The sequence below is a fragment of the Corapipo altera genome, unplaced genomic scaffold (genome assembly GCF_003945725.1).
Source record: "Corapipo altera isolate COAL_440 unplaced genomic scaffold, ASM394572v1 180, whole genome shotgun sequence".
Taxonomy (NCBI): Eukaryota; Metazoa; Chordata; class Aves; order Passeriformes; family Pipridae; genus Corapipo; species Corapipo altera.
Genome location: NW_020884915.1, coordinates 2,699,449 through 2,721,845, shown reverse-complemented (window position 1 = coordinate 2,721,845; position 22,397 = coordinate 2,699,449). Strand labels below are relative to the sequence as shown.

At 43.1% G+C, this 22,397-nt stretch overlaps 1 protein-coding gene across 2 annotated transcripts in view; it reads left to right on the top strand.

Annotated features, from left to right (window-relative positions):
* Positions 1 to 22,397, top strand: part of DOCK1 (dedicator of cytokinesis 1) — a 280,476-nt gene that overhangs the window by 911 nt on the left and 257,168 nt on the right. For both annotated transcript variants that reach the window (XM_027655183.1, XM_027655182.1), the window contains exon 2: positions 21,834 to 21,917. In XM_027655183.1, the coding sequence (XP_027510984.1) occupies positions 21,834 to 21,917 (84 nt within the window). The remainder of the gene's footprint in view (positions 1 to 21,833; positions 21,918 to 22,397) is intronic.

The window sequence follows — 22,397 nt, the reverse complement described above, 5'->3', positions numbered from 1 at the left end:
AGAAGAAAACTTTAGTGGCATGAATGAGTGTTTGTCTTGGGGAAGGAAATAATAAATCTGACTATTCAGATTGGAGAGGCAAAATTCAGTGTCCACCGACAGTTCTTGGACTGGATTGATGGTGAAGAAAAACTTTTCATGTAAACCTACGGATAAGCCTTGTATAAACAAAGTGAGCAGGAAAAAGGGAGTTTCAGGGTCTAAGGAGAGCCCAAGTGAATTTTAGGAATGAATTTTAAATTCTGTGCATATGTCCCGAGAAAACATGGCACAGCTTTTAAATTATTAGCAAACCCCAGTTACACTGTGTGAGACCCAGGAGTAATTTCAGTGCTGAGGATGCAGGGCAACCTGTATGGAAGCAAAAGTGTTGCTGGTGGCAGTCGCTCATTAGGTTCCCAGATTACCTCCTCGTGGTGTGGGATGGGTGTTTGGGATGATAAATTGTCGTGTAGTAGGAGTTGTTACAAACCAGTGACACTCGAAAGCAAGTTCCTCTTCTGCAGGAACTCGTGTCTGCTGCTGTGGTGGAGGCCACTGCCCAGACCTGGCTTTCCAGGAATCCATGTCTTGGGAGTGACTTTGAAAGGATGAGAGAGAAAGAAGTGTGGAATAAACTGAGTAATTTAAAATATGCTTTAGGTAAATATGGATCTTTAGCGTTGGAGATTGTGTAGTAAGAGAACTAGACTTAACTGTAATTTAAGAATAAAAAAAATCACGTTTCCCAGTTTGAAAAAGCACAACACGATGTGCTCAGCTGGTGCTTAGTTGGTATATTTTGTTTGTGTCCAGAGAAGTTTGTGGTGGGTTTGTAATAGGATTGTTTTTCTTTCATAGTTTGTTTTCTTTTTCCTGCAAATCAGCTGAGAGGGACTGTCCTCCCCAAACTGGGGTATTTCTCTGCTGAATCACAGGGGTGTGAGAGTTGAAAGTTGCCTTGCAGGGAGATAAAATTGGATTTAGAGTTAATTGAACGTTGCAATTCACTGGGCTGTTTTGGGAGGAATAGCTTCCTTTTGGTGTCACTGGGCTTCCTCCTGAGGAGAATGAATATTCAGTTTGGTTTTATGTGTTTGGTTATATATGTTTGTGTTCTTAAAAAAGGGCACCTGTGCACACTGTGAGTCTTCTGATGTTTTATTTTTTGCTACTTGTGAAATTGGAGGTTGTGGAGAATTGATGCCACAGTTACACAGTCCCAAACAGAATTGGAGAAGGCACTGTTAAGCCAAAAGTTCTAACATAAGAATATTTTTCCTGCTATTTGCCCTGACCAATCCTGCAGACTTAGGTTGACTCAGTATTGTCTGATAGTGAAACGGGAACATCTTCATGTTCCCAAAGAGTATTGTTAATTGAACTGCCGTCTTAGTGATATGTAATGTATTCTGTGTGGATCTCATCAGTCCATATAAATATCTCCAAGGGGTGTCAGAGGATGGTGTCAGACTCTCTTTTTGGTGATGTGCAGTGATGGGATGAGGAGCAATGGCCATAAACTAAAACAAAAGAAGTCCCACCTCAACATGAGGAAGAACTTCTTTGCATGGAGGGTGGCAGAGCACTGGAACAGCTGCCCAGGGAGGCTGTGGAGTCTCCCTCTCTGGAGACGTTCCAACCCCACGTGGATGTGTTCTGGTGTCACCTGCTCTGGGTGACCCTGCCTTGGCAGTGGGTTGGACTGGATGATCTCCAGAGGTCCCTTCCAACTCCAACAGTTCTGGCATTCAGTGTGCACGCTTCCCTAAAGCAGAAATAGCAGGAAGGTGTGTTCTGTTGTGATTGTTACTTGTGTCGCAATAGTGAGAGCTCAGAACTGTGGGCATGTATAGAGAGATGTTTATATTTGAAGAGATGTTTATATATGTGTGTTTATATACAAAGAGATGTTTATATATGAAATATACGCATGTTCTTGTCATACATATATATACTTTCCCCCCTCCTCTTGGCTGGTATATTTCTGTGCACCACTGAGGATTTTTAACATATCCAGTCCTGAACATCTGCTGGCTGTGATGCAGCTGGAATAAATTAAGGCAACAATCTGTGCTGGTAGGACACAGGTGTGTTAAGGGAAGGCTCCTCCTGCCCAGCCCTTTACCCTGGCACAGTGAGGTCTGTGATGCTGCTGGATTTCCTGCACTCAAATGAAGTGAATTTGGTGTTGTACAGAGGCATTATCTCAGCAGGCACTTGTGAGCGTGACTCAGCTCCGCTTCCTGAGAGAGTTCAGGGGAGGCTGCACAAGGGCTGGGTGTGGGTATAATGGGATAATATGGTTATTAGATTAACATATGGGGAGCCCTGCGAAACAGGAAAACCATCAGCTTAACTGGAGAAGGTTTTCCCTGCTCCTGATGCTGCGTGTCCTTCTCCTTCCTCTCAATCCTACCTTTCATCTCCCTCCCTGAGCCGGGGGGATGCTCATGGTTGTGTTGAGGGGGCCCTGTGGGTGTATGGTTTCCTTAGAGGGGACATCAGAGGCTGTTGGAGTCCCAGGACTTCTCATGTCTGCTGTGTCCCCTCGGTGGCACGAATGACTCCGGAGTGTGGCTGCTCAGTCTCCCGTTTCCTGCTTTTAGTGAGATGTGAAAATGGTAATTTTGGTGTTCTTCCTTAATGAGATGTAATGAGCTGCTTTGGCAACTCTGTGAGCCTGAACAGGGCTTCTGAGATAGCATTAAGTGGTGGTAGTAGCTTCCAAATCCTCATGACTTCTGCTGTTGTTTGACCCTTTGCCTTTGGGCTGAGAACTGCAGTGAGAGGTAGAACTGGTACCACTGTGGTCTTAATATAAATACTGTATTTAAAATGCCTTTGTGTCCAAAGGTTTGTGCCTATATGGGGGAATTAGACCATTACTATGATAGTTTAATCCTTTTTTCCTTTTTTTTTTTTTTTTAATGAATGGTGAAATAAAGAAATAGTGTCCTTGGATGGTTGGATGTAGAAGGAGAACTTCTCAGTTATGGAGCTTGTGAGCCCTGTTGAGATCCTGTTAATTTTCAGGATGGGGTCTCTACTTTGTTACTCCTGATGAGAACATGGATAGTTGTGCCCTTTCTGTAATCAGTTAGTGTCTCTGCCTTGTAGGCAAAGTGCTCCTGTCCTTGGACAGCTTCATGAATCCTGTGTCCAGTTCTGTCCCCTCACTGCAGGAAAGACATTGAGGGGCTGGAGCATGTCCAGGGAAGGGAATGGAGCTGGAAGGGTCTGGAATATAAATCCTGTGAGCAGCAGCTGAGGGAGCTAGGTGTTCTCAGCCTGGAGAAAAGGAGGCTCAGGGGAGACCTTCTCCCTCTCTGCAACTCCCTGACAGGAGGGGGAAGTTGGGAGAGGTCAGGCTCTGTTCCCAGGGAAAAAGGGACAGGATGAGAGGAAACAGCCTCAAGCTGTGCCAGGGGAGGGTCAGGTTGGACATCTGGAGAATTTTTTCATGGAAAGGGTGGTCAGGCATTGGAAAGAGCTGCCCAGAGAGCTGGTGGAGTCCCCATCCCTGGAGGTGTCCAAGGAGCACCTGGACATGGCACTCTGTGCTCTGGGCTGGGTAACAAGGTGGGGATCGGGCACAGGTTGGACTCGATGGTCTGGGAGGTCTTTTCCAGCCTTAAGTCCACCCTGTGCCTGATCCCCACCTTGTCACCCAGCCCAAAACACTGAGTGCCGTGTCCAGGCATGCCTTGGACACCTCCAGGGATGGAGACTCCACTGCACTGTGTAGGGTGGGTGTCTACACCTGCATTAGTTTAAAAAAAACCAACAAGAAGCAAACAAAAAACCAACCCCCAAACAAATCCAGTGTTACTCTGTACCTCACCAGTTGAGAGTTCCTGTATTTTTCCTTGTTACTGGTGAGTTTTTGTTGCGTGTCATGTCAGGAGGGACAATAACTAGCCAGATTTTAGATGTGGACTTTGACCCCACTTCACACTGAGGGTGTTTTAGTGCCTCTGTGAGATTGGGAGAGCTTTTCCAAAGGTGTACGTGGAAGTATCTTCATACCAGGTACATAGAAACACATATCTGTTATTATTTAGGGGAGGGCTGTGAGGAGTTGGTGAACTAAGTGATGATACCATGATCATGATATATATTTTGCAACTGAGTTTTGCTCTTTGAATGGGGGAATAGGAATTTGGTAATGCTGGTGGAAGCACAGGAAGTCCTTCAGCCCAGCACTGCTGCTTCATTTCTTATGCTCCAGGGAGGACTGTGGTGCCGTGGGACAGATTTAAGGCTTTTGTGGAACCCTGGAGTTGTGGTTTATGGCTGTGGTGAGTGGTGGTGGCATGTGGAGACTCTTTTTGATTAAAGTGACCTTGTGTATGCATATTCATGCCTTAAAGTAGGGAAGAAAAAATTTAAGGAAATTGGAAAAGATGCATCTTAGAAATGCATTTGTTTAATTTTAGTGCTGCTGTGTTGTGAGAGAGGTTTGGAGCTGCCTGGCATGACAGGACAGGTACCTTTGCAGTGTTAGTGGCAGCAGGACCATGCTCTGACACGTCCCAAACCCGTAGAGTGAAAATGAAAATGCCCATGAAAGATTTGCTGCCTTATTGATTAGTGTTTGATCGGTATTGATCAGTCACTCTGACTGAGCACGTGCAGTCTCAGTGTCCTAGAGACAACAAACCCCATGGACACCCAACTTAGGGCTTTATTTGTGGTATCCCTCTCCTGTGAGGAAAGGCTGGGAGAATTTGGATTGTTCAGCCTGAAGAAGAGAAGTTGTAGGGTGACCTGACTGTGGCCTTCCAGGACCTGATGGGAGCTGACAGGAAAGATGGAGAGGGAATTTTTACAAGGGCTGGAGTAACAGGGCAAGGTGGAGTGGCTTCAAACTGACAGTAGGTTTAGGTGGGATATTGGGAAGGAATTGTTGGCTGTGAGAGTGGGGAGGCCCTGGCACAGGTTGCCCAGAGAAGCTGTGGCTGCCCCATCCCTGGAAGTGTCCAAGGCCAGGTTGGACAGGGCTTGGGGCAACCTGAGCTAGTGGAAGGTGTCCCTGCCCATGGCAGGGGGTGGAACTGGATGGTCTTTAAGGTTCTTTTCAACCCAAACCAGCCTGGGATTCTGTCTTTACAACACCTTTTTGTTGCCTGCTTGCTGAGGGGATGCATTTCCACGTTCCCCCAGCCCTGTCACCCCACGAAGCAGAGGGAAGGGCCTGGTAGCTGAAACACACTCCTTCCTACATGAGTGACCTTAATTTGACTGCAGGCATGTGCTCAATTACTCCCAGTTTACTCAGCAGCCACTATTGTTCTCTATCAATAAACACTTGTTGCAAACAACAGATTGGAGAGGGATAAAGATACCGGATAAGTGTGTACTCCTGTTTGTTTTCATCCAGGTCAGCAACAGCATTACAAGCTGGGATTGTTCTGAGAAATGATTAGGGATTTACCAGGAATTATTACTCTTTTTTTCTCATAGAGCACGTACTGACTTCCAGTAGGCAGCCAGCTCTGTAATACAGAGCTTTTATTTAACTCTCTCTGCAGAGAAAGTTTTCAGTCAGTTTAGGGATTTTTTTTCAGCTGTTAGTTTTACTCTTGTTCCTAGAAAATAGAAGGGGAGGGAGAGTTTTCACAAGATGAGGTTTCATGGTATACATGATCCACAAGTATGGCAGTGACAGTAGGTGAAGGGGCTGATTTAAGGTTTTTGGTTTGGTATTTCCATCCCTGGAAGCGTTCAAGGCCAGGTTGGATGGGGACTAGTAGAAGGTGTCCCTGCCCATGGCAGGGGGTGGAACTGGATGGTCTTTAAGGTCCCTTCCAAGCCAGACCATTCTGTGATTTCAAGTAGCACCTTGGTGGGTTTGAAGTTATCCCCTTTATCTCTAATATTATAAATGCTTGACTTGGGTGCACTGAAACAATGCTAATTTTGGGCTCTTTGCCACACTTGGCACGGATTTCTTTGTGCTCTAAGTGCATTTTCCTTTCTGCAAAGGCAAAGTTTGCAGGGAAGGGGAAAATAAACTGGAGGTAACTTAGAGTCAAAGCAACGTCTCCAGGAAGCTTTTCTGTCAGCTGCAACTACGGGTGTAAGTGTTGGGATAATTTTTCCTTTAAATATTTGTGTTTCTGGGGTTTGCCCAGTGTTGGCTGTAGGGCACATGCAGAGTATGCTTTGTCTAATCCTTCAGTGCAGCCCTGCTGGACCGAAATCCAATACATCTTGTTAACTACCTGTAGATGTGTCCAACTCTAGATAAATAGCTGAAAGCTGACTTATATTAATGAATGGAAGCTCCAGCAAGGAACTGCTGCTAATCCAGTCTTAAGGTATTTACTCTATCAAAGGTGTCACTCTTGTCTCTCCTCTTTGACTTGCTGCAAGTCCAAAACTTCCACAAAGCATTCGGTGGTGCTGCTCTTCATTATTATGGTTCTTCTTTGGCAGGGAGACAGACCACTGAAAAATTAGCTTTTTTATATTTTTTTAAAACTTAAAAACATTTTTAATTCTGTTTTCTAGCCTGTGGTAGCCCCTAAGGCTGTTCTGACAATAATAATTTTCTGAGTAAGGTTTTAATCAACTCCTTAATGAGTTATTGGAATACTTTCCTCCTTTAGCTTGGGGGAGTATTGAAACCTTGCCCTATCTAAACTAAAAAGTGTTCAATAAGAGATAATTGTTGTAATTCTGAAATTTTATTTCTGTTTTCAGGCTGTAGTTGAGAAAACATTTGTATATTTGTAGTATTATTTGGCCATGTTTATGTAACTTGTGCATTAAATCTGATTTCTGATGTAAAGATTTGTAACACAGAAAGCAGCAGTGGCTGAATTTTAATTTCGTCAGCAAAAATAGGAAATATCTCTGGAAATACTTTTGTGCTCCATGTAGCTTTGTAACTAAACTGAAATAATTACACTGAGAACTATTCCGTGTAATCAGGGATCCACATACGTAACAAAACAAGCAGATGGATAAATAACTGAGGTAACTATTGCCTGTGACACATGAATTTTGGTGTTTTTTTGTATAATATTTCTCAGCACTGCTGCTTTGTTTCCAGTATTGCTGATGTTATTTCTGCACAAACCTTTTTATAACATGTTTTCAGAGGTTTGTGGTGGCTGATTTTGCCTAAGGGTGTTGGAGTAGAAAACTGTCTTTCTTTTACCCAGTAGAAAATACCAACAACTAAGTGGGACAGGGTTTGCTGTGTAATTTATGAACGTGAATGGCAGTAAAATTGTACATAATCAATGTATGTGCTTTTAGGCACTTGGGGTTTAAAGGCACTGTGTTCTGTACATCTCTGCTCTTGCAGTAGCTGTGTCACACTGATGTTTGTACTACACAAATTATTCAATATTGAGATTGAAAAGCTGCTGGAGCAGCTCCCAGGCTGAGCCTGGTGCAGGGATTTTGGATTTTGGGAGAGCTTTGTGTTGTTCCTGAGGAGTCCCATGTGTGGAGGGCATTGGTGGTGGCGTGATGGAGAATTGTCTCCCCCGTGGAGGAACCTTTTGGCTTGACCTGAGGAGTTCTGGCAGAGCTTCCTGGAGGCAGCCTGGAAAATGTCCCTTTGGCAGTGCAGGTGGGCACTGGGGTGAGCACAGAGACTGAAGTGCTCCCAGAGCCTCTTCAAGCATCCAGATACCTCCTGGAAGTGCAGCCTTAGGTGTTTGTGTTTGCTCTGCCTGCCCTGTCCTCCTTATCCAAACAAAGCACGGAAGTACCCACGTCACTCCCTTTGCAGTTGAGTGTAATAAAATAACATCTGTTGAGGGAACACACAAGGAGCTGAGGAGGCCAGACCATACCCAAACCTCACTCTCAAGGGCCTTCAGCTGGGCTTTCCCAATTTCCATACCTGGAATAAAAAGAAAAAAAAGAATTAAGGAATAACTTGTCAAGCCTTGGTGCTGGTGGTGCCTGGGATTCCTGAATTGAGAAGTGGGCAGAGATACAGGATCATGGAAAGCTCCATTCTTACCTATGTCTCCAGCAGCTTGCCTGCCTCCCAGCTGGTGCTTTAGCCTTTAACACCCTCCTAATGGTGCCAGCTGCTCTGCAGGAAAAAATCTTGGCAGTAGGGAATGTTTCAATGGACGGAGTTGGGTCCTTTTACTGCCTCAGCTCAGTGTGTGTAGTATCTGTAGCAAAGGCTGTGCATCAGAAATAAAGTGAAAGCAACTGGTAATGCCAAAAGTATTCCTGTAGTAGACCCTGAAATAGGAAATATCTCAAAGCTGAGCCAGATGGAAGTCACTGATGATAATTTGAGTTTCTGAGTCTTGAGGCAGATGGTGAACAATTTAAAGGGATGCTTGCTTTAAAAAAAAATCTGCTGTGCATATGACTGCAGTGAGCAAATCATGACCCTGACATGGCTCTGGATTATCAAGGCAGTGGTTTGGAATGCCCTATAAATACTGTGCTCTGAAGGAGAGGTTGCATTGCAATAGTGACTGCGTGTAGATATGGTTAAGTGTGTTGCTTGGGTGAGGAAAATTATAGATAAGGGTCTGTGGGAACCTTTAAACCTTCTCTTGACTAAATATAAGGTTAATATCTCAAAATAGGAGCGTATGAATGAAAATTGGCATCAAAACGGCAAGAAGTGGGGTTTTTTAAATTTAATTGTTGTTTTTTAAGTAGCAGAAAGAGCTAAAAGAGGATATGCTTGTCAGCTTTTGTTTGACTTGTCTTTGACTTTTTCCTACTGCTCTGGGGTGGTCTGGGAGCATTTTTGCTGTTTGGCATCAGTCTGACTCATTTGTGGCTCTAATATAGAAAATAATGCTTACACTCAAGCCTTTATTGTGCTCTAAAATGAGATAGTGGTGGTGTTACCTGTGTCTGGCCTCTTTTATCATTATATCTCCTTTTTTATCCTTATACAGAAATGCCCCCCAGTTTTCTGCAGCCATCTCCCATCATCTTGCCATTCCTGCTGGAATTCCTTCCATCCCACTCACCTGGCTCCCCCTGTTTCACACTGGGGGGAAATTGTGCTCATCTTCAGAGACTTACAACTGAGACAAATGCAAACTTGAGCACTGCTGTCCTCTCTGCCTCCAGCAACAAGCTGTACACTCTCTGACTCATTTTGCAGGCTGTGGAGGCTGCATTATTTCTCATGCCTTGGGTAGGGACCCTCATCCACCTCCCTGTGTTGTGCTGCCTCAGTCTTGCCTTTATTTTTCTTACCTTGACTAGTAGGTGTTGGTGTGTCTCCATCAATCCATCACCTTCCTGAGCCGCCTTTGACAAAGAATTTTAAGTGGAGTAGACTTGAGACACTGTTTATTTCCTCCTGGCTGAGGTTGGTGTGTCTTGTGTTGCGCATTTGATTTTTGGATTTATTTTTTTTTTTGTCCGTGGATTGATCTGTGAAGTTTCCAGTGTGAAGGCTGAGTGGTGTAACCAAACCAGTGGTTTTACTGATAGTGTTTTTAGTAAGTTGGTTTAAAAAGAAGGTGGTCTTTGGCTTTTTATTTTTCCCCTCGTTTACTTTTGGAGGTATTTTGGGCTTCCATTTCAAATCAGAGTTAGTCTGTAGAAGGCATGTCTTTGGTATGGCAGTTTCTACCTCTGTCCTTCCTTGGCAGCCTGTCAGCAATGCCCCTGTAGCTGTTGACAGCCTTTGTTCCACCTCTGTGTGACCTCCATTGGGCTGTTCTGCACTTTTTTTGATGCTGCTCACTGATGGTTGGGCATAAAGAAGCCGACTTTTTGTCATGGATGTCCCAGGCAAAGGGCAGAAAAGCAGCTCCCAAACCCTGTAAGACTGGGACTGCCTCACAAACACAGCAACTGGAATTAGCTCCTTTGGAAAATGAATTTAGTGACATCTGACAAAGCACTGGAGGGGATTGAAGCAGTGGATAAAGATCCCTTTCCCAGGGATTTCAGTTATTGAGCTTTTCTGGTGAGAAAACAGTTGTTCTTGCTCACAGGTTAAATATCTGTTCTCATCTCCAGTCACTTTTTATGGTGCAGAGGTATTTCTTAGTAGTTTCCACAGGGTGTGAGTCAAACAGGACAAAACACCAACCCCAGACTTTTGATGGAGAGCCAAATATTCTTCTGGTATTTATTGCATTACACTTTGTTTATGTTTGTTTGCTGGTTTTGTTCTTGAGTGTTTGATTGGAACTAAGACTCTAAAAGGATTAAAAAAGCACATTAGATGTTTATCTGGATAATAAGGGCATCTGCAGTTACATTGGATGGGATTGCTTTAATGCTGAGCATTAGTGCCCTAAAGAGCTCCATGAGGTGCTGATGGATGAGGGAATTTGTTTTGTAAGGTCTTGGTGTGTCTCTAAAATGTTGATGATGGGAATTGGGATTTGGAGTCTGTTTTGTCATATCTGGTCTCTCTCCTGCTGTTGGGATGTTGCTGTAGGTAGCAAGTTTTAATGTATTTATGGCAAAGCTTTCTTTAAGGCAGTGCCACAGCCAGTGGGAAGAGTGTCCTATATTAGCTGGTGGACTCAGCATCCCTGGAAGTGTTCAGAGAACATGGATATGGCACTTGAGGACATGGTTTTGTGGGGAACATGGTGGGTTGATGGTTGGACTTGATCTTACAGGTCTTTTCCAACCTTAACAGTTTTATGATTAGTAAAGGTTTTTTGGGGAAAGAAATCCAAACCTTCTTTGAGAAGCAGTTGAGTCTTTGAGGAGTGCTTGAAGTAGCTGGGATGGGAATTCTTATTCCTTAAAAATCAAGCAGTGGACTAGATATAGCCAGATAAGCACATTGTACTGAAGACTCGTGAAAATTCCTTGGTTATGGTGCCTCTCACATTTTTGAAAGTGTTGTGTGGGTTCATCTCAGGTTTGATTTTGTAATTGAATGTGTTTGTGAAATGATTTATTATCACATTTTTTAATCAATCACTTGTGCTGCAAAAGAGGCCTCTGTTTATTTACTGAGCTGTGATAACTGACTGATTTAACTGGTTCAGATTTACGCCTTAAACACAAAGTACACTTTGGGTTTCCTGCAACAGCTGCTGGTTGCCACAGTTAAGAGAGCACAAAGGTGGATGTGTTCTTGGCTGTAAACCAGTAGTTTAATACTTTTAGGGCTTGAATATTTAAAATATTGGGATAACTGTGTAAGCTTTTACAGTCCAGGTATGATACCATCTTAACCCAGCATGCTGATCTGGAAGCTGTTCTTAAATCAAGATATAAACTTTTAAGACTAGAAGTTCGTGTATGATGTTTGTAAAATAGCATCTTGATGCTTCCATAACATTTACATAAGGAATGTGGAAAATATAAAATAGTTCTGGGGAGGGGTAATAGAATAATTGCAGCTCAGATGTTGAGGAGGTGGGTGGTGATAGCAATGAGAAATGACTGGGTAAATGTAGTGAAAAGGAAAATATTGGTGATGGTTAATGAAGCCTTGGGCTCTACCACTGTGTTTCACTTCTTGTTGCATCTGCACATCACAGGGTTTCTGTTGTTACCTTTGGATGCAGCAACACACTCTTGCTTTTGGGGCACTGTGAAGTTTAAGCTGTTTTTCTCTGGAACACTGAAAGCTCTTTAGCAAGGGGACTAAGTTGGATTCCTACAGGAAAATGGCACAAATACTCTCCCACCTTTTCCCACACTCCCTTGTGGATGTGAATCCCACTGCTGAGTGGCCCTGCTGTCTCATAGTATGCTTGCACCAAACTTAGCCAGTGCAAGTGAGTGTTAGGGATATATTAAAAAAAAAGCTGGTTTGCTGGACGTTTCTTGAGTGTATATTGTGCTGGCAATCATTAGTTTGATTTTTTTAATAGGTTTGTTTTGAGGGAGAGGTCCTCAAAGTGGAGGATGAGTTGAGTAGTTGAGAAATAACCACTGTTTTTTCGATTAATGCAGTATTTTTACAGTGGGGAAAGCATGTTTTAAGGTGAAAGTGGTTGTGGAGACAGGATATACTGCCCAGCATAGCACAAACTTGTGCTGCCAGTTGGAGCTTGCCAAATACATTTGAGCAGAGTTTGGAAATCATGACAGGGAAATATGTCTCCTTAAGCTGTTGTTTCCTATGGAGCAGTGCTGGGAACAGCACCGGGCTGCTCCTCCAGCCAGGAGCTGGCTCTGTCCCCCTCCCTTGGCTGGTGCTGCCCTGGGCATGTGCTGGGTGCTAATGCTGAACCTCTTCTCAGGGAACACTTGCATTGATGCTGGGAAAATAACATGACAAAGAGAAAGAATAATCAAAGTATTGGGTTTTTTTCTTATAATAGCAGGTTAGCAAGTTACTGCAGGTTAGTGGTACCTTAAACACCCTCCTGACATTAATAAATGTGACCATTGGTGGTGTTTCTAAAATACAATTTCTTTGGGTGGTTAGGCTTAGGAAGGAAGGTGTTACAGCCCTGAGCTATTCTGAATTACCAAGGGTGATTTTGAGGCTCAGGGGAGTAAGGGACATAGTTGTAAGGGTTGTTTCTGATATTTCAATAGGTTGAGGGGTGTCCTACCGATGGGGAACCAAACTGGTCAGGACTCAACAGCTGCTGGTGGAAAGTTCTCACCTGGGAATTCCTGTATACATTTGTGATTGGTTGCTGGGTTACATCAACTTTAATTTAAAAATTATTTATTATAATATATATTAAGATTATTAATTAATTTAAATAATTTTTAAAAAAGAGTTGTTCTTGAAGATCCTTGTGGGTCCCTTTGAAATCAGAATATTCTTTGATTCGGCTAGAACAGGCTTTAGAATGATTAAAGTAACAGGTGATAAAGTTAAGGGTTGCAACTATAAATGTAGGTTCTTATTGTGCACAAATTGTGGAGTTCAGGTGTCTGGAAGGGTGTTCTTTTACTCAGGTTTTTCTCACTTCCCAGAAGTTTATATGTTTATAGAGAGAGTAAAACGTGATGCTTTTTCTTAAAGAATGGTGATGTTGTATCATTCATTCTCCTTATTTCTTGCTGAATGAATGTAAAAATTACTGTGGATTCAGAGGATTCCCTTTAGATGGGAAACATGGATTTGTAGGGATATGAGCTCTCTCTAACAACTCCAGCAGCTCTGGTGGAAGGGCTGGTGATGAGAAGGGGACTCTGCAGCCTGGAGTGAGCCGGACAGTGACCCTTTGTTAGGGCCAGTGGCCGAGCCAAGTGCTCTGAAAGCAGCACAAGGCATGTGATTGCTCTCTGGCTTGGAGAAAAACAATTTTTCCCTGTTTTTTTTTTTTTTTTTTTTTTTTTTTTTCAAAATGCTGCTCTTATCTTCCAGTGCATTCAGTGCTGCTTGACTCGCTGCCATGGTTACGTTTCCCTGTTAATTCCGGTCTAAGGTACAACTTCAGGAAAAGTGTCCCTTATTTCCAATTTCTGCAACAGCCTGGCTGTTTTGGGAAAGGGAAATATTGGTGGATCAAATTGTGGCTCTTAGCAGGTCGTTCCTCTCTCTAGTGTTCTTTTGGAGGAGGCAGAAGGAGTTCCTCAGGGATTATTTGACTCAGAATCTACTCTCCTGCTCTGTCACTCTTGCTCTTGGAGACAGCCTGAAGGCCTGAGAGACAAATAATGTGATGGCAAAGAAAAACTGAGCAAGGTTTGATGTGGAAAAAGCCTAAAGCTCTTTTATCTCTCTTCCCCACTCCGTGAGCTTTTCTAAGAAAGCAGCAGAGGAATTTTGATTTTGTTTTCTCTTGCAGAAATACCGAGGAGGAAGAAGAGTAGAAAACATCTTCCCATCACCTCATTTCCTCCTTGCTTTAAGCTCTTTGCTCTGCATCATCAGCTCTGTATTGCAGGGAATAGTGTCATTTTTCCCCTGTTTCTGCAGCAGTGCAGTAGCAGTCTTATCATGTTGAACTTGATTTTTATAGTCATGGAAATGACTGTTAAAATATAGCTGTGACATTAAGCTCTCTGCTGTAGAAATGCTTAGTAAAAGACACTCTCTTTGCAAAATTGTGTTCAGTGCAATAGAAACCTACTGCAGTGGCAAGGGAGATGCTTGAAGAAGCAGGGGACTGATGCCTCAGGTGGTTGGTGCTTTGTGCCCTCCTTGAGCTCCAAATTGTGCCTGTGGGGGCTTTGACATAATTTGTGCGGGTTTATCCTGATACTCTGGATTGGGAAGGGCTTCGGGGTTTACCTGCATCGTTCATGTGACTCAAATCCAACTTGTGAAAGGGACTGTAAGATTGAGCTTGTGGCATTTGGGGATGTTGCACCTGTTAGCAGAACATGAACTAAACCACAGAAGTTCCACCTCAACACTGGAGGGTGGCAGAGCACTGGAACAGTTGCCAGGGAGGGCAGACGGGGAGTTTCCCTCTCTGGAGACGTTTCAAACCCACCTGGAAGCGTTCCTGTGTCACCTGCAGCAGATGACCCTGCCTTGGCAGGGGGGTTGGACTGGATGATCTCCAGAGGTCCCTTCCAACCCCAGCACTTCTGGGATTCTGTGGCTCGATTTTGGACTTTTCCCTAAGGTTACACTTACTGTCTGTAAAGTTGGTGCTGTCACCATCATCCTGAGGTTTGGAACAAGCTGGACTCCTGCAGCTGCTGCCTGAGGGACAAGGTGTCAGTGCTGGTGCAAGGGAAGGGGCAGGGACATGCAGCAGGAGGCTCAGGAGCCAGGAATGGGTGTGGAGCTGCAGCCCTGCCAGTTTTGGTCACTTATCTCCTGGGGAACCTCAGTCCAGTGATCCTGATGTTGACTCATGGCCAGTTCATGCACGTTTGATCCTCTACCATGCTGACCATGCTGGACTGCCTCCTCCTCCCCTCCGGTGTTTTAACTCTTTTCCTTCCCATGCCCAGCACAGAGCTGGATATATTTCCTCCACAGCAATATTTACGGTCTGGCAGATTTTACAAAGGCTTCAGTAGAATTGTTTTGGAATTTCAGTTCATTAAAACCAAGTCCATTTTGAACAGTTAAGGCTCAAATGCTCTCCTTGCCTTCTTTGAGGATGTTCCCTGTAGCCCCACCACAGCAAGAACCAAGTTACAGCTTCCTAGTGTCCCCTGGTGACACGTAGGAAAGCCAAGGGAACATCAAAACTCATTCACTTCGTGATTCTGAGTTACCAGAAGACAGATGCCAAGACATCTGCCACTAGATAGTGTTTTCTGTTAGTCTGCATCAGCATCTTGCTTTTTCTGCAGAGCCAGTGTTAAGAGCTCAGGGTGATGTGATTCCTTCTTGCATACAGGGTGTTTCAGTTAATGGACTTCTTAATATTAAAAATCAATTTGGATGTTCTTGATTGTGCTTCTTGTTAGCTGTGCATTATGGCACATTAATAATGCTGTTAAAGTCAATAATTATATATATATATTTATTTTAGCATTAGTTTCAGTTTTACACCCCCAGTACTTTGTGCTGAAGTACTCGGAATACTGATTAGCAAGAAGGAGGAGGGAGAAAGCTGTTAAACAGTGAGTTGGCATCTTACTTCATTAGCTCCCTAAAAATAAAGTGTCTGGTTTAAAAGGGAGAAGGAAGAAAAGGAAGAACCTGAACTTGCTTCTTGGTAATCTTGGCTTGGTCCAGGACTCTTTATTTCACAGAATCACAGTATCAATTAAATTGGAAAATTCCTCCAATATCACCAAGTCCACCCTGTGCCCAATCCCTACCTTGTCCCCTAGCCCAGAGGACTGAGTGCCACGTCCTGTTGTTCCTTGGACACCTCGAGGGATGGGGACTCCACCACCTACCTGGGCAGCCCCTTCCAATGCCTGACCACCCTTTCTGTAAAGAAATTCCTCCTGATGTCCAACATGAACCTCTCCTGGTGCAACTTGAGACAGTTTCCTCTCATCCTGTCCCTTGTTCCCTTGGAGTAGAGACCGAGAGACCCCCTGGCTCCCTCCTCCTGTCAGGGAGTTGGAGAAAGCGAGAAGGTCCCCCTGAGCCTCCCTTTCTCCACTTTTAATTAGTGCAGAAAGGACAAGTGTGCATCTTGTTCTGTCCTACTTGAGCTCTGCCTACAGGATTCATCGGTAAAGTGGTTATGTTTCTGGAAAACAATATGACTCAAGTTTGGGGATTACTCTGGATTGATGAAGTTTCCTCAGTTTATTAATTCATGTTGGGTAGTGATAAGACACCAAATGTGATGTAAAACATATTGTTCCCCTGTGCTGCCATCTGTTAGAAAACCTGACATGTCTCCTTATGTTTAGAGAGGCTTGGTGGTCCTTCACTCTCGTTGTGTCCTCACTTTGGAAGAGGGAAGACAGGCTGTCACTACAGGGATTTCAGTTTGAGGGATTCCAGAGTGCAGGTTCAGGATTCTCTCACCCTTGACAGATGCCCTGTGTAGTTTATGGAGGAGAGACAATGCTCTCAGGCTCATGTGGGAATACAGTTCCAGATGAAGCCAGGTGTGTTTCAGGAATTCACTGCTCAGGTGGAGAGGGGGTCAAAGGAATAGTCTTGCCTCTGTAAGGGAAAATAAGAATAAATCCTTACTGTCTACTTGAACTTCTTGGATTTGGTCTAGACCTGCAGTAAAAGTCACATCATAGATTTAATCAATAAGATGTAGAGTGTAACTGGGGAGGAGGAACCACAAGCTGTGTTTTCTTTGTAGGCTTGGTGGTAACTGTTTCAGGCCTAAGAATTTCTTCAGGCTTTTCCTCTCTTTAGGAAATTCATTTTTTGGTAATGTTTGGATAACAGCATAACTGGAATATTGAGAAAGAACTGTGCATCAGGCTTGGTGAGACCAGGAATGACAAAACACAAGGTGACTTCAGATCTATCCTTGATTAATGAAATAGTCATCTTGAACAATTCTCAGGTGCACCTCCTTACTCTAACACTTTTTTCTTCTTCCTTCTCCTTTGATCTCAGTTGTAGAAATTAGAACCTCATCTAGGTAAGTAGCAGAGGACTAAGGAGTCTCCCTAATACTGAAAGCAACCACTTCACTTTAGGGAAAACAGGAGTAAAACCTTCAGGTATCTTTGATTTGTAGTGCTAGAGAATGTGCAAAAGACTGCTTTCACCTCTGTATTTTCAGACTACTTTTATTGAAAAAGCACAGTTATGATTTGGGGATTTTTTTAAAAGACAGTGTAAAATAAAGCTGTTAAATGTAGTTTGGTTTCTTTGAGGAGTGTGGAACGATTAATACAGCCCTTAATGCAAAGTAATTCCAGGGAATATTACTCTCTAACATCTTTATGGTATCTTAAGATATCTCACCTTTGATACAGTCAGAGAAAAGCTCCTTCACTATAAATTGATGTTGTCTTTGTTTGCTTTTCTCTTTTTTTTCTCCTTTGTCACCTCTTTAATTCTTGTGTTGCCGTCCTCCTTTTTCTAATGTGTGCAGATTAACGAGTGCAGGTCAGGAGAGGTGTTTGTTTTGTATTCTTTAACAGTAAAATGGGGTTTTAGTGCAATTACTGTAATGTCCTGTTCATTGTTCCTTCCTTTATCAACCCTTAGAGTTGAAAAAAATGGCTCTTTCTGTGCCCACACTAATTCTTTGCTTTTGGCACTTCAGGGCTCTTGTGTCAATGTGATTTGTGGTTTTGGAGGGAGGAGGAGGAGTAGGGGAGCAGGGAGAGCCTTTACCTGGAGAATCCCTTGGCTGGAAGCACAGCTGAGAAGGAAAAATACCTTCAGTGGCCTGAAACCTCCTGTCCTGGGTGAGTCATCACACCTATGGCTTGGGAATGAGTCACTGTGACTTTTTTGTATTTTCATAGAATCCTGTAATGGTTTGGGTTGGAAGGGACCCTTAAGACCATCTCGTTCCACCTCCTGCCATGGGCAGGGACACCTTCCACTAGCCCAGGTTGTTCCAAGCCCTGTCCAACCTAGGCCTTGGACCTTTACAGGGATGGGGCAGCCACAGCTTCTCTGGGCAAAGTAATTTAAATAGCCTCCCTTGAATAACCTCCAAGTCCATTGCTTGGCAAAGACATGAACTTGTTTTTACTTTTCTTCACATAAACACATCAAACCCACACTGGCAAATCCAGCCCTTTCCAGGTGTCCAACAGCCAACACACAGCTCTGCTGCCTTCTGACTAACTTGGTTCTAAAAGTGACTGAGGACTTTGGTCATATTTTGGTGTTTATCTACCATTTGGGGAGTAATTTTAGTGAATTTACAGGGCTGCAGCACTCAAGAGATGAATTTCATACCCGAGGAAATTGTCATGGCAATTTGGTATGAAACAAAAATCATGGAATCACAGAAGGGTTTGGGTTGGAAGGAACCACAAAGATCATCTTGTTCCCGCCCCCTGCCATGGGCAGGGACACCTTCCACTAGCCCAGGTTGCTCCAAGCCCCGTCCAACCTGACCTTGGACATTTCCAGGGATGGGGCAGCCACAGCTTCTCTGGGCAACCTGTGCCAGGGCCTCCCAACCCTCACAGCTAAGAATTCCTTCCCAAAATCTTATCAAAACCTCCTCTCTGTCAGTGGGAAGCCATTCCCCCTTGTCCTGTCCCTCCAGACCCTTGCAAGTAGTCTCTTCCATCTTCCTTGTTGTCTCCCTCCAGGTAACTCACCCTGGCTTGGGCTCAATCATAAATCTTTTGATGCTCAAGGAACCACGTTCTTTATTTTGCTCTGTGTTGTAGCAAAGGTGTTTCTGGTCTATGAGGTTGTGTAACTCCTTTGCCAGAACTTGAGCCGTAATTCTGTTTGGGCACGAAGGGAAGGCCTGAAGTTACCTGTTGTAAATATTCCTAATGCTCCATTTAGCTTAGAGCTCTCCCAGCTGAAAATCTGTCATGCTGGATTTTCCAAATTAAGCAAAACTTAGTTAAAAGAAAAAAAAATTGGAAGTTATACTTCAGGTTTTTAAATATTTTAAATGGTGCCTCAGAATACAGTTGTTCAAACAAAATATAAGCATTCCAGTTTCATGCTTTACTCCTCCAAAGTTTTGTTTTTTCCTTTAATTAAAGCCTTGTTGTTTGCTCCAATCAAACATTTTCTGTCATAACATCTTTTGATGTCACTGTACATAAAAAAAGGTACCCTGAGAGGGAGTTATCTGCTACCTTGCATAGCAGTAGGCAGTGCAGTGCAAGCCTTGCTTCGTAATCATAGGGTGGAATGCACTTTATAGTTATTTTGGTTGTTTGTTTCATGATCTGTCAGTGCTGCTGCAAGCCAAAAATATGATTTATTTTTTCTTGCAGACACATTTTTCAGACATATATATTTTTAAAGACAAATCATCCCTCCATGGCCGTTGCTCCTCAGTCAGTTCAGGGCAGTGGGAGCTGTCTGGGCAGTAATTACCACTTGATGGCTGTTTGTCATCATCAAAGGGTTGGTCATTACAGTGAAGCTCCTGGTACATGACCTGTGTTATGACAGACACCAGTTAAGACTTTTGGGCATAAATTTTAGTGTCTTTTGTTTGTAGCTGCCTTTGATCCTCAGTGTTACTCCATTTAATGTTTGAGCAGTGCTTGGCTGAAGTGTGAACTGAGTACAGGACTAGTTGGAATCTGTCATAATGTGAATTTTTCCTGATTGGGATGTCTGATTTGAGGCAGTGGGGTTGCTTGTCGGAGTTGTGAAGGTTGAAGACTCTTGTTGGATTAATTTTTGGATGTATGAACATCCACTAGTCCTCTTGATTTGTGAGCCCTGAAGAGATCTGAGTGAACACCCAAAGGGTGACCAGCGTTACAAATCTGGGGGAGTTAGGACTGTGTAACTTTGTTTTCCCTGGTATGTACAAAAGCTGAACTGAAAACATTCCTGATGAGCGTTATCAAGCAGCTGGTCCCACGTGCCATGTACTCACCATGGTTGTCATCCCTCTGCTCAGAGCAATTTAAAATGGGAATTTTTGTTAATGTGTTTCACAGGAGCCTCTTCTCCTGCAGAATAGCAGTTATGGCTCTCAAATACCGTGTGCCAGATATCTGGGAGGGAGGGTTTATCTCTCTTTAATAACGACAAAATTAGCAAAAACATTAGAACAGGAATAGCTTGGCTTGTTGTGATGACAATAAAAACTCTTATTACTTTTTAAAGCCTTCATTTAAGTACTGCTGATATTACTCTCTGCAGTGCATCCAACCTTTATTCCTTTTACCCTGCAGTGTCCTTTTATTCCATTTATAATCTTACACTATACACTGTGTTTTCTCTGCCAAACTGCTTTTTTTATTTATTTACCTCTTAACAATAAAGTCTGTCAAGAAAGAGGAGTTGTGCGGAGAAAAAGACCGAGGCAGCCCTTTAGGTATTTGTTTTTGGTGACACTGTGAGCTGGGATTTGAGAAGTTCTGGGGAGAATAAATAGTAACTCCTGGGGGTTGAAAAGGGAGTCAAGGCCATGGTTGGGCTCTGTGCCCTGTCTTTGTGGTGGGATTAGACCTTCTCACATGCCCACTTGGATGTTCCCTGCACTTGGGGCTAAACTGATTATCAGATTTGAGGTCAAGGAAGTATTTTTTTTCTCCGGTTACCAGTTCTTACAGATGTAATTTATGTTGTTGATCTGTGTAATAGGGCTCTCCCCTGCTTCTTAGGACTGCTTGGGATAGGAGAAAACTGGGCAGGTGAGGGAAGGTGTTTCCTGGGTCTCACTGCTTAATTTATAACTGTGGCTTTTACCCTAAGGTTTAAATTTGAGGGATTTTGTTTTGCTTTATTACCTGTAATGAGTGTGGAATATGTTAATGCTCTACGAACTCTTTTGGTCTGAACACTGGTGAAGATTTCCTGGGAAGGAGAGTCACACCTGTCTTTCTGTTCCGGTTATAGTATCCTGGAGTCCCACTGGAGCACTCCTGAGCAGTGCTACCCACCAACTCTGGAAGCTGAGGTAGAAAGAAAAGCAGTGGTTATCTGAGTGGTGGTAGGAAGTTTGGTTGCTATTGTGTTCCAAAAAATGCTGTGACACCCTCAAGAGTTATTACAAACAATAAGAAATTCTGATTCTCAACTATTTTTGACTGATAACCTCATTGGAGGGAGTAGCTGCAGTTACACATCTAGACAGAAACTTTTGTGGATCCACTTTGACTAAAATTCTTTGACTTCAGTCTTGTGAAATACCAGAGTCGCTGCCTTTGGTCATGAGGACCCTACTTGGTGTGGGGAGATTTTGTTTCCTGCAGAGAGTTTACTCTATATGAAACATGAAAATTTAGCTTTGGGAATCACAACTGTTTCGTTTTTCAGATTACTAATATTTTTTTTTTCCAACCAAACCTAGTTTGCAGTGTTATTTGTCAGAAAAATTTCTGCTACTCTCAGTGCTCATGAGTTTCTGGATTTTTTCTTGGGAAGGGTAGGGAGGAGTGGTCTCTGAGTTACTGGTTTTTTTTTTTTAATTGTAATTTGTTATATGGTGGGTTGATGCAGTTACCAGTGGAATTCAGGAATCCTGGAATCGTGTTTTTAAGTATAGTATGCATGCAGTAAACTAATAAAGTGACTGAGAAATGGTTCTTTAATATTTGTGGTGGTGATTTGAGTTTCAGAAAGACACTTTGTAAGTGTTCTGCGTGTTGAGCTGATAGTGGAAGATGTTGCAGTTCATGACAGAACTGCCTAAAATTTACACACAGTGCTGGAAGATGGGCAAGTACAACAAAAATTAATTGATTGTATTGCCATGAAGAAGCAAAGCCTTACAAATGGAGTGAGGGACAGCTTTAGAAAGTAAACATGTGGCTTTTTTGTTACAAGGGGAAATATTAATGGATTTAAGAACTTGGCCAAATTTTTCCTTTTTTTTTTTCTTTTCCTTTACAAAATGATTGAGAAAGGCAACAAGGAGTAAGAAAAACAATTATGTGGAGAAACAAAATCCTAGAAGTTGTGTTGTCTTGCATGTACTGACAGCAGTGTTTCCTCTGTCCAGCTCTCTACAACTACGATGCCAGGGGACCTGATGAACTTTCCTTGCAAATTGGGGACACCGTGCACATCCTGGAAACATATGAAGGTAAGGTGGCAAAAACTGAATTAAACCCAGTATTTTTTCATGACTGCATTCCTTTTTCTGTTCATGACCTTCTGATGGGATCAGGTGGTGAATTGCTAATTTGCTTTTTTAAGGACAAACCGTGTTATTTCTAATGAACACAGAATTAACTGAGTGAAGCCACGTGTGGTCGATGACCTGGTGAATAGTCATTTCCTTTTCTGGGGGAGATGGATGTTCTCACAGCTTTATTTGTATGGATTAATTGTAGCTTCTGCCCTATGTTAGTGAAATGATAGATGCTTTTTGGATACTCTCAGGTAATGCAAAAGAACCTGCTGCTAAGAGGAGTTTAATCTGAATTTGAAAGTCACCTGGGTCCTAAATTATTTATGTCTCTCATGTAAGAAGGGTACATGTGTTACAGTGCCCTGCACTGATTTCAGGCTTTTCCAGATGCTTTTCTTGTTTTGATATGAAACTGTAGAAATGTTCCCTGTA